General features: G+C 45.1%; 1 protein-coding gene across 1 annotated transcript in view; it reads left to right on the top strand.

Annotated features, from left to right (window-relative positions):
- Positions 1 to 3,692, top strand: part of LOC110508678 (contactin-associated protein-like 2) — a 69,245-nt gene extending 65,553 nt beyond the window's left edge. The window contains exons 24-25 of the mRNA XM_021589388.2: positions 411 to 485; positions 812 to 3,692. Coding sequence (XP_021445063.1) covers positions 411 to 485; positions 812 to 1,011 — 275 coding nt within the window. The 3' untranslated portion in view covers positions 1,012 to 3,692. The remainder of the gene's footprint in view (positions 1 to 410; positions 486 to 811) is intronic.
- Positions 3,693 to 13,122: the final 9,430 nt, after the last annotated feature.

The raw sequence follows: 13,122 nt of genomic DNA, 5'->3' as shown, positions 1-13,122 counted from the left end.
TGTGTGTGTGTGTGTGTGTGTGTGTGTGTGTGTGTGTGTGTGTGTGTGTGTGTGTGTGTGTGTGTGTGTGTGTGTGTATTTTGGGGGCGGTGATATGTGATGAGAGATTTGCACATATTCTGCAGAATCCACTCAAATGGACTAGAGTGCCCACAGAGATGCCAGATGAAAAGAGCAGACTGCCCCTCTTAACTCAGCCCACGCCTACTTCCCTCCATGACTCACACTGTGCATATACTGCATGCTATATTTATCGCCTGTCCTGTTTTTTTTTTATAATCGGATGCCAAAGTGTGCCAGTTTACAATTGACATATCCGGTCTCTGTAAAAAATGTGTCATAGCATTTACATTTTTTTTTAGCATTGTTTGGTTATTTTGTGGTTGATCCGTTTTTGTTTCCTTTTTCAGCTGGTGCTGTATTCCCATTCAACGAGGAAAGAGTTAGCCGGGATGGAGTTGATCGGAACGCTGCAATTATCGGAGGTGAATAGGGGCAGTAATCAACTCACTACTATACAGGGTTGTTGAGGTTTTTAAAGGTCAAATTAAATGAAATTACATTTTATTTGTCACATGCGCCGAATACCGTGAAATGCTTACTTACAAGCCCTTATCAAAGTGTTTTTCTCACGTGCACAGGATACAGCAGGTGCAAACAGTACAGTGAAATGCTTATTGGAAGCTCTTCCTCAACAATGCAGTATTCAATATATAAAAAAGGAAAATAAATAGAAAAGGGTCAAATCCAGGAATCGATTTTTCAAAAGGACACATTGTCATGTACCTCATAATGTCCTTTATACTTGTAGGTATCATTGCTGTGGTCATCTTCACCATCCTCTGCACCCTGGTGTTCCTGATTCGCCATATGTTCCGTCACAAGGGCTCCTACCACACCAATGAGGCCAAAGGGGCGGAGTCTGCGGACTGTGCCGATGCAGCCATCATTGTCAATGACCCAGCCTTCACAGAAACCATTGATGAGAGCAAGAAGGAATGGTTCATTTAATCAGACATTCACATTTTGCTACTGGTCAGTGGTGTGCCCATGGCTCTTCACACTTCGCTGTGTGAGGACAAGGCTTTCTTTGATGATGATGATGATGAGGATGATGAATGAATAATGTGTAAATGGGGCATAGGAAGATTTCCCCATGGACTAGATGTGTGCATTGGCTGGCTTGTCTATAATGTATTTACATTGAGTGAGGAGTTGGAGGAGTTTTGGCAACATGATATCAGTCATTCACATAGAGCCATTATTACAACTACAACATCACCTGGACTGAGAATTAAAAATTTAAAAAACAATATCACTTTTTATATTTATTTTTTTCATTACTGTTGATGTCTTAATGTTTTTAGCTTTGATTGTAGAGATGTTTATGCCTGCATTTAATGGGTCAAGCACATAATGTACACTTCTAGTTCCTTTGCTGCCAAATGAGTACCAAGTGAGTTGCTTAGAGACAAAATGCTCTAGAAAAGAATATCCCTGCACAGATTGAAAAACACATTAAGGTTTAGGTCACTGACATTTGATTGTATTGCATTGTAATGTATTGGTTTGATTGCACTGCAGTCCTTATTATGTGTAGAATACAATGGCATGCTACACAACTATGGCATCCCTTCATTGCACCATTCCACACAGTAGCACTGGTATTTCCTCACAAATGTGTCTTTTATCTTGCAGATAATTTTTTTGGGGGGCCAAATTATTCAGCATGCTTTATCTGTTTCCCCGGTCTTGCTACATATGATGATGGCTCTTCTTGGAAAATTGGTTTCTGGCATGATATGACAGGTTCACATTTGGCAACATTGTGACTTGTGAGAGGGAAGTGCTATGATATTGTCATGAAAAGGTTTATTGTACAAACAAGCATCATATTACTTATAGTAATGACAATATCCAATGTGCCTTCAAGACTCAGCCACTCTGCTTTCAGTTTTGGACTATTTCCTTCTGGGCACACTGACTGTACCCTGAATATTGAACAAAATAAATACTGTATGGCCAATAAGGATGTATTTATGATGGTGGCTATATGCTAAAAGGAAAAGGACAGAACGTGGCTTAACTTCAGCTCCATGGGCAGTGATACACTATACACACGCTTAACTAATGCCTGAACTTCTATGCCTTTGTTGGTATCAATGTGTATAGTTCTGTAGCACAGGAGGCTGCTGAGGGGAGGACGGCTCATAATAATGGCCAAAAACGGAGTGAATGGAATGTCACCAAACACATGGCACCATGTGTTTGATGTATTTGATACAATTCCAATTATTCTGCTCGAGCCATTACCAGGAGCCTGTCCTCCCCAATTAAGGTGCCACCAACCTCCTGTGTTCTATAGGTGTTATTTGTTTTGTTTATTTGAGTACAGTGGGGTTGTATGTTTTATGTCTAATCATTTTATTTCCTTATTCATAAGATAACCATTTTCACCCAGTAAGTCAGAATAACCCACAATATTAAACGTTTTTTATGTTACAAGTGCCAACAAGATTATGTCAGCCTTTCCCCATGTTAAGATTCTCATATTCACATCATGTGGTTTGGGAATTGCTGTGATTAATTCAGAGTAGCATTACACAGACAACACAGTGTGTGCTGAAGAGAAGAACTGGAGGATTAGGGGAGCTAAGGGGAATGTAGACAGCATGAGAGACTGTCGTGAAAACCTCTGAAATGAACATAAAATGATTAGCTGTTACTGTTGAAGGCTGTAACAGCATCTGCAAACAGAATGTATCCTTCCATATAATGTCAGTGTCCCACATGCCCACAGCAATCTGAATTGGATGATGAAATCCCTTAAAATTGCACCACTGAACACATAAGCAAAGCTGTTATTATTAGGTCATTTCTTCAAATTTTTTGTGTTGCTATTTTGTCATGTAGGCTATTGTTTTGAATCAACATGTAAATCCCTGTCTACATCTCACAATGGTACATTTTGGTTTATTGTTATTAAGAGGAGCAAAACATTGGTTGTTCATCACTGTGTGTGCTAATAGTCAAGTTGCAACTGAAACACAATATACTTTAATATTCTATAAACCAAAATGATCAGAGGACATCCATTTACTGTAGAGCAACACTTTATGAGAAAGCATGATCTTACATTTCATTAGAATATCTAACACGTCACAGTTCACAATGTAATATATAATATAATAGCATAGGATATAATAAAGCATAATATAGCATATTGATATTATGGAGATTTTTTTTTGTTTTGTTGGTTTACCACTTTTGTCAAATGAATGATTGGCATCGGATTTCAAATTCCATTATTGTTTTTCTTTTCATTAGCAGCATGACAATTAAAACTAAAAACAGTACCACATTGCAGTGCAATTTATTTTACATTAATTCTTTGGAAATATTTTGTACATTTCTTATCTGAGGGATGACGTGCAAAAGTATTTTTTATAATATATTACATTTATTTCATTGCAATTATAATTAAATGGCAGTTTTCTTTTTGATATTCTGTGTGAAAAACATACATTGTTGAAATTGTCTTTTACAGTGGCTTGAGATCATGTTCCCCAAAATGAAAAATTTTACAACTTCATTTTGTGTTATTTTAGTTCAGTATTGTATGTCAGGCCTGAGATTGCATATGTAATGTGATTTTGTCTTAATATAAAACATTAAACAAGCCTTGCCATACAGAGTTTTGTTGGTTTTTCATCAGATGCCTCCCTATCAGAACATGCGCCCTCTCCCGACACCTACAGTGCTTTCAGAAATTATTCAGACCCCTTCACTTTTTCTACATTTTGTTGTGTTACAGCTTTATCCTAAAATTGATTAAATACATGTTTTCCTCATCAATCTACACACAATACACCATAATGACAAAGCAAAAACAGGTTTTTAGAAATGTTTGTAAATCTATTAAAAATAAAAAACAGAAATACCTTATTTACATAAGTATTCAGACCCTTTGCTATAAGACTTGAAATTGAGCTCAGGTGCATCCTGTTGCCATTGATCATCCTTGAGGTGTTTCTAAAACTTGATTGGAGTCCACCTGTGGTAAATTCAATAGATTGGACATGATTTGGAAATGCACACACCTGTCTATATAACGTCCCACTGTTGACAGTACATATCAGAGCAAAGCCATGAGGTCAAAGGAATTGTCTGTAGAGCTCCGAGACAGGATTGTGTTGAGGGAAAAATCTGGGGAAGGGTACCAAAACATTTCTGCAGCATTGAAGGTCCCCAATAACACAGTGGCCTCCATCATTCTTAAATTGAAGAAGTTTGGGAACACCAAGACTCTTCCTAGAGCTGGTCGCCTGGCCAAACTGAGCATTCGGATGAGAAGTGCCTTGGTCAGGGAAGTGACCAACACCCCGATGGTCACTGACAGAGCTCCAGAGTTCCTCTGTAGAGGTGGAAGAAGCATCCAGAAGGACATCCATCTCTGCAGCACTCCACCAATCAGGCTTTTATGGTAGAGGGGTCAGACAGAAGACACTCCTCAGTAAAAGGCACTCGAAAGCCTGCTTGGAGTTTGCCAAAAGGCACCTAAAGGACTCTCAGACCATGAGAAACAAGATTCTTTGGTCTGATGAAACCAAGATTAAACTCTTGTCCTGAATGCCAAGCGTCACATCTGGAGAAATCCAGGGACCACTCATCTGGCCAATACCATCCCTACGGTGAAGCATGGGGGTGGTAGCATCATGCTGTGGCAATATTTTTCAGCAGCAGGGACTGGGAGACTAGTCAGGATCGAGGGAAAGATGAACGGAGCAAAGTACAGGGAGATCCTTAATGACAACCTGCTTCAGAGTGACAAAGACCCCAGACTGGGGGCGAAAGTTCACCTTCCAACAGGACAACAAACGAGTGGCTTCGGGACAAGTCTCTGAATGTCCTTGAGTGGTCCAGCCAGAGCCCGGACTTGAACCCGATCTGAAATCTCTGGAGAGACTTGAAAATAGCTGTGCAGTGATGCTCCCCATCCAACCTGACAGAGCTTGAGAGGATATGCAGTGAAGAATGGGAGAAACTCCCCAAATAAACTCGGCTATTATTGTTGGAAATAATAATTTTGTGCTAGCTAGCATGCTAGATAACCATAATAATGGGTTTGGTTAGCTAGCCAATTTAGTTAGCTAGTGTTGTCAACCAGATCAGCATCTGAATTGGATTTATTTTGAGTGTTATGCGTTGATTGGTGACAATGGTATGATCATATATTGAGCATTATATGAGCATTATAACACGAATACAACCCCAAATAAATGTGGAATGGAATGTATATTTAGACTTTGGCTGGGCTTACTAATTGCAAACTTTAGCCAGTGGAGCATTGCATGCTGGGATTTTTTGTGTAACTGGTTATATTCTAAAGCCGTGGAATTGTATTTTTCATATATTTAACACTTGACCTCAGAAAGCAGTTAGCTGCGCTTGTAGAATATAAACTCTGGTGGCATTGTATTTGGTAGACTTCCCAGCTGGCACCACGGATAGGGCCGAACTCAGTTGAGTGAAGGTACGATCTGCGTCAGCCAACGTTGTCAGGTCAACAGCGCGCCGACTTTGATGGTGTTGCAAGGATTTGGGTTACAGCAAGGAAGGCAAATACACTGAAAAAATATATAAACGCAACATGTAATGTCACACGTTTCATGAGCTGAAATAAAAGATCCCAGAATGTTTCCATATGATTATTTCTCTAAAATGTGCAGTTTTGTTACACAGCACAATGCCACAGATGTCTCAAGTTCTGAGGGAGCGTGCAATTGACATGCTGACTGCAGGAATGTCCACGAGAGCTGTTGCCAGATAATTTAATGTTAATTTCTCTACCATACGCCGCCTCCAATGACATTTAGATAATTTGGCAGTACATCCAACCAGCCTCACACCCGCAGACCACTTGCAGCCCAGGACCTCCACATCCGGCTTCTTCACCTGCGGATCATCTGAGACCAGCCACCCAGACAGCTGATGAAATTATGGGTTTGCTCAAGCGAAGAATTTCTGCACAAACTGCCAGAAACCGTAACAGACTTCAGTGGGTAAATGCTCACCTTCGATGGCCACTTGCACACTGGATAAGTGTGCTCTCACTAACGATGCCTTTTGCCTATTCCCTGCTTGTACTTTAGCCTATCAGATCAGATTTCCTGTTATCTACCTATTGCCTCATCTCCCGGACTACGTTACTAGCCTTTTCCCTGCCTGTACTGTTGCCCTTTTGGACCCTCTGTGTATGACCTTCTGCCTGCCCCTGGACCCAGCTACCTGCCTCCTCTTGCGGTCCTTTGCAATAAACACCTGCTGCGCCCTGCGCTTGAAACCAGTTCTCTGTCTCCCCTCATGTTCGTTACAGAATAATTCACCAAAAACGACAGATGGATTCAGCGGTGCTGCAGCTACTTCTGACCCGACATGAGGAACGAATCGATGAACTCTGCGACCTCCTTCGCCAGTCCATTCCTGCTTCACCCATATCAGGTGCCACAGCCTCCTCTCGTTCATCTCCCCCCATATCCATGACTAATAAATATGACGGCTCCCCAGGGAAATGTCAAGTATTTATCATGCAGTGTAACCTGTACATAGACCATCACCCCGCTGACTTCACCTCTGACAAAGACAGGGTGGACTTCGTCATCTCCCTACTCACAGGCAAAGCTCTGGATTGGGTCTCAGCCCTGTGGGCCACTCAAAATTCTGATCTGTCCTCTGAATCACGTTTACACGCCCTCTTCAAGGAGGTGTTCGACCATTCAGTTTCAGGTCATTACACCTGGGAACTGTTATGTGAGCTGCGACGAGCCGTCGCTCCACCACTGAGTATGTCTTTGAGTCCGTACCATGGCTGCCGGCTGTGGATTGAGTGAACCAGCTCTCCTTACAGTCTACTAGAGGGGTCTTCATTGGGACTTACAGGCCAAACTGGCCTGCAGAGGAGATTTAATGGACCTAAACCAATACATCCGGATGTCCATATCCATTGGCGAACTACTGGTGGACCGCAAACGTATACAGTCGCCCATGGCCTGCGAGTCTTCCACGCCCTTCTCTTATCCACCACGGTCCAATAGCCCCGAACCCATGCATCTCGGCCGCGCTCCCCTCACGCCTGCCGAGAGACACCGGAGGTTACGTGAAAACCTGTGCCTATATTGTGGAGAGTGTAACCACAACCCCTCCACTTCCGCCCGGGTAAGCACCTCTATATTTTGAACATTACCAAAAGGCAGTTTGGGATCCCAGCACTTCTTTCTGTTAATTAGTTCACTCAGTTTGTGGAGGGACTAGTGGACTCGGGGGCTGCAGGAAATTTCATTGACGATCAATTGGCACAACAGTTAAGGGTCAAGCTAATCCCTGTTAATCCTCCCTTTAGAATGAATGCGCTGGGTGGACAACCTCTCGGAACTGGTCTTGTGTCTAGCATGACCCGAAAGTATCACCCTTCTGATTGGCCTCCTTCACTCTGTGGTCATTCAGTTAATGGTGTTATCTTCACCTAAAGAACCCATCATCTTTGGTCACCCCTGGCTAAGCCTTCATGACCCTGCCATCTCCTGGTGGCAAGGGGAACTGCTGTCATGGTCTCCCATCTGTTTAAGCACTGCTTCAGTCTACCATGTTGAGCCACCTCTATAGAAGGATCAGAGTCTGCCATTCCAACCCACATCCCAACTGTATATGCCTAGTTCCTGAGTGTCTTCAGCAAGAAAAAGGCATCCATTCTGCCCCCTCATCGCCTGGAGGACTGCCCGATCGACCTCTTTCCTGGGCTATCGCCCCCTAAGGGTCGGATCTACCCCTTGTCCATCCCAGAGAATGAGGCTACGGACACCTATATAGAAGAGGCTCTCGACATGGGATTCATCCGTCCATCCACGTCTTTGGCTGGATCCAGTTTCATTTTTTGAAGAAAAAAAAAGATGGTAGTCTCCGATTACTGACCCCTCAATGACCTTACCATCAAGAATCGCTTCCCTCCTCCTCTGATTCCGGCCGCACTAGAACAAGTTGGACAGTATACAATCTACTCCAAACTGGACCTACGTAGTGCTTACAACCCGGTCCGTATTTGAAGTGGGGATGAGTAGAAGACGGCATTCATCACCGCTAGGGGTCACTACAAATACCTGGTTATGCCCTACGGTCTCACCAATGCTCCCGCAGTCTTCTAGTCCTTCACGAATGAAGTTTTCCAGGACATGATCAACCAGTTCCTCATTGTGTATATTGATGATATCTTGATCTACTCTCACTCCCTTGCAGAACATGTACAGCATGTGCAACAGGTCCTCCAACAGCTACAGGACCACCCTCTATGTCAAGGCTGAGAAGAGCGCCTTTCACGTTACTATGGTAACCTTCCCAGGGGTCGTGCTGACACCAGGAAGGGTCAACATGGATGAAGGCGGGGCCTCCCAGGTGGCGCAGTGGTCTAAGGCACTGCATGCTAGCTGTGCCACCAGAGACTCTGGGTTCGAGCCCAGGCTCTGTCGCAGCCGGCCGCGACCGGGAGGCCCATGGGGCGGTGCACAATTGGCCTAGCTTCGTCTGGGTTAGGGAGGGTTTGGCCGGCAGGGAAATCCTTGTCTCATCGCGCACTAGCGACTCCTGTGGCGGGCTGGGCGCAGTGCACGCTGATCAGGTTGCTAGGTGTACAGTGTTTCCTCCGACACATTGGTGCTTCTGGGTTGGATGCGTGCTGTGTTAAGAAGCAGTGTAGCTAGGTTCGGTTGTGTTTCGGAGGATGCATGGCTATCGACCTTCGCCTCTCCCGAGTCCATACGGGAGTTGTAGCAATGAGACAGTATACCAAGAAATTGGGCAAAAAAAATACAAACATTTAAAAAACATGGATGAAGGCAATGTCATGGCCGTGCTTAACTGGCCCAAACCTACCACCGTAAAGGAACTACAACATTTCCTAGGATTCTCCAACTACTACCGCCCGTTCATCTGAAACTGCAGCAGCACAACCGCTCCTCTCTCAGCTCTCACCAGTCAAAAAACCCATACCCTCCAATGGACCGACACCGCCCTTACTGCATTTGTGACCTTGAAGCGCCTCTTCACCTCCGCACCCATCCTTAGGCAGCCAGATCCTACCCTTCCTTTTGTTCTGGCGGTGGATGCATCCGAGGTCGGTGTGGGAGCAGTTCTCTCTCAGTGTGTCGGGACACCTTCCAAATTACACTCATGTGGCTTCTTTTCCAAGAAACTGTCACCTGCTGAGAGGAACTATGACGTCGGGAACTGAAAGCGCCTCGCCATTAAACTGGCTGTCGAAGAGTGGTGCCACTGGTTAGAAGGAGCTCATCACCCATTCCTTGTCCTTTTCGACCACCGCAATTTGGAGTACTTAATAAGTGCTAAGAGGCTCAACCCCAGACAGGAACGCTGGGCACTCTTCTTCACCAGATTCAACTTCACCGTCACCTATCTTCCCGGCAAGAAAAATGTGAAGGCTGATTCCTTATCATGTCTATTTGATGCCCCTTCCTATAACACAGCTCCCGAGGCCACCCTGCCTCCGTCTTGTGTCGTGGGACCCATACAGCGGGAAATCCAAGAAGCCTTCCAAGAGGCCCTACGCCACAAACCAGCACCTCCGAAACCCCTGCAGGCAAGACTGTCCGCCAGAAACCAACTAATGCAGTGGTGCCATACCTCGCTTAGTTCTAGCCGTCCCGGAATCCCCCGGACCATGGAGCTACTGACACGAAAGTTCTGGTGGTCATCCCTAACAGCCGATGTCCGAGATTACGTTCTTTCCTGTCCTGTCTTTGCTTGGGCAGAGAGCCCTTTCCAACTACCTACCGGTAAGCTTGAGCCTTTACCTACACCCTACACCACACAGACCATGGTCCCACAACGCCATGGATTTACTCAAGGATCTGCTGGACCCTTCAGGCTTCATGACCATTTTAGTTGTGGTGGATCGGTTCTCCAAGATGTTCCGACTCATCCCCCTTCCGCATCTACCTAATGCCATGGAAATGGCCGAGTGCATGTTCCAACAGGTGTTTCGTCTGTATGGGATCCCAGAAGACATTGTTTCAGATTGGGGACCCCAGTTCGTCTCCAGGGTGTGGCAAGCCTTCTGTGACCGACTGGAGGTCTCCATCAGCCTATCCTACGGATACCATCCCTAAACCAACAGGCAGACGGAACGCCTGAATCAGGAAATAGGGAAGTACCTTCGCCAACACTGCACCTACCAACCACACGAGTGGAGTCGCTCTCTAGCCTGGGCCGAATACGCACAGAACTCCCTGGTGCTCCTTTGCTCCTTTTCAGTGTGTCCTCAGATACCAACCCCTGTGTTCCCATGGGAGACAGAGCCCGGAACTGTACCTGCCGTCGATGAGTGGTTTCGACGGAGCGCGCAGGTTTGGGAGACCACACATCGGCACCTCCATCAAGCTTCCCTCTCCCAGAAACGGTTCGCTGACCGGCGTCGCTGATCTACTCCACTCTTCCACCCTGGGCAATGTGTGTGGCTCTCTAGTTGGGACATCCGGCTTCATGACCCCTGCAAAAGGTTCAGTCCCAGTTCATTGGTCCCTTCAAAATAACACACCACATCAATCCTGTCACCTACCATCTCCAGTTGCCCCACCATTACTGGATCTCCTCATCCTTCCATGTGTCCCTTCTCAAGACTATGAGGTACAACACTCTCCATCCTCCTGTGGCTCACCTCGGCGCACCCCCTCCATTTGACATTGGCGGTGCAATGGCTTATTCCGTCTGAGCCCTCCTTGACTCCAAGCGCCTGGGTGGTTGCATCCACTACCTGATGGATTGGGAAGGGTACGGACCCGAAGAACGGTCCTGGATCCCCGCCTAGGACATCCTCGACCCAGACATGATCCTGGCTTTCCACAGTAACCGTCCTGACCGCCCAGCTCCACGCCCCCGGGGGAGGTCCCCTGCTCTGCTTCCTTGGCCGTCAAGAGCCGCTAGTAGAGGGAGGGGTAATGTAACGTCTGCTTCCAACTCACACCCTAAAACACGTAGATCCCCTGAACGCAGCAGCTCACTCTCCAGATCCCAATCACCTGAATTCTAATCAGCTGTTCACACACCTGTATGTCATTATCACCAAATCCTTATGTAGACCCCTGCCAGACACTGCTTTTAATATTTAATATTTTTGTATTTAGTCCATAGGAGGGTCATGTAATCTGTAATAGATTTAATGTCATATTGCTCAGTGTTCGAGAATTAGTTGCTTATTATATCTCTGTGAACCTGATGCTGCCCCTCATCCCTTATTCTCTGCTGGGTGAGCAATATCAAGTGTGCCTAGTGTGGTCTCAATCCAATGATCCATAGCCTATATGAAGACCATGCTCGGAGAAGCACAGGGCAAAGTTATAGTTCTAAGAAAATATACTTCCTTCCCGTGTTTTTGCGCTGCTGGGATGGTGTAAACTAGGCTACACTGTATTACACGCGGCAATGGATAGGCTGCCCCAATCCTAGGCCCTGGCCTGCCCTGCTCTTGCTGATGTAGGCCTAAAGCCTTTTGTGCTGCCCAACCAATAGTTGTGCTGTGTACAGTTGCACTTCAGGGGGGGAGTCAAAGGCTTCTTCAGAAAAAATACTATATTTGTCCAACAAATTCAATTTACTGTATGTGCAAGCTGACTAGGCCTACTGATGTCCTGTTAAGTTTTAGCGGGATAGTGCGAAGATGAGAATGACGACCGGAGGTAGAACAATCTGTTTCGTTGCCCACAATGAAGATACAGTGCCTTGCGAAAGTATTCGGCCCCCTTGAACTTTGCGACCTTTTGCCACATTTCAGGCTTCAAACATAAAGATATAAAACTGTATTTTTTTGTGAAGAATCAACAACAAGTGGGACACAATCATGAAGTGGAACGACATTTATTGGATATTTCAAACTTTTTTAACAAATCAAAAACTGAAAAATTGGGCGTGCAAAATTATTCAGCCCCTTTAAGTTAATACTTTGTAGCGCCACCTTTTGCTGCGATTACAGCTGTAAGTCGCTTGGGGTATGTCTCTATCAGTTTTGCACATCGAGAGACTGACATTTTTTCCCATTCCTCCTTGCAAAACAGCTCGAGCTCAGTGAGGTTGGATGGAGAGCATTTGTGAACAGCAGTTTTCAGTTCTTTCCACAGATTCTCGATTGGATTCAGGTCTGGACTTTGAATTGGCCATTCTAACACCTGGATATGTTTATTTTTGAACCATTCCATTGTAGATTTTGCTTTATGTTTTGGATCATTGTCTTGTTGGAAGACAAATCTCCGTCCCAGTCTCAGGTCTTTTGCAGACTCCATCAGGTTTTCTTCCAGAATGGTCCTGTATTTGGCTCCATCCATCTTCCCATCAATTTTAACCATCTTCCCTGTCCCTGCTGAAGAAAAGCAGGCCCAAACCATGATGCTGCCACCACCATGTTTGACAGTGGGGATGGTGTGTTCAGCTGTGTTGCTTTTACACCAAACATAACGTTTTGCATTGTTGCCAAAAAGTTCAATTTTGGTTTCATCTGACACGAGCACCTTCTTCCACATGTTTGGTGTGTCTCCCAGGTGGCTTGTGGCAAACTTTAAACGACACTTTTTATGGATATCTTTAAGAAATGGCTTTCTTCTTGCCACTCTTCCATAAAGGCCAGATTTGTGCAATATACGACTGATTGTTGTCCTATGGACAGAGTCTCCCACCTCAGCTGTAGATCTCTGCAGTTCATCCAGAGTGATCATGGGCCTCTTGGCTGCATCTCTGATCAGTCTTCTCCTTGTATGAGCTGAAAGTTTAGAGGGACGGCCAGGTCTTGGTAGATTTGCAGTGGTCTGATACTCCTTCCATTTCAATATTATCGCTTGCACAGTGCTCCTTGGGATGTTTAAAGCTTGGGAAATATTTTTGTATCCAAATACGACTTTAAACTTCTTCACAACAGTATCTCGGACCTGCCTGGTGTGTTCCTTGTTCTTCATGATGCTCTCTGAGCTTTTAACGGACCTCTGAGACACTCACAGTACAGGTGCATTTATACTGAGTCTTGATTACACACAGGTGGATTGTATTTATCATCATTAGTCATTTAGGTCA

This window comes from Oncorhynchus mykiss, chromosome 28 (assembly GCF_013265735.2).
Source record: "Oncorhynchus mykiss isolate Arlee chromosome 28, USDA_OmykA_1.1, whole genome shotgun sequence".
Lineage (NCBI taxonomy): Eukaryota > Metazoa > Chordata > Actinopteri > Salmoniformes > Salmonidae > Oncorhynchus > Oncorhynchus mykiss.
The sequence above is the reverse complement of the archived record's forward strand: the minus strand, read 5'-3'. Positions and strand labels throughout refer to the sequence as shown.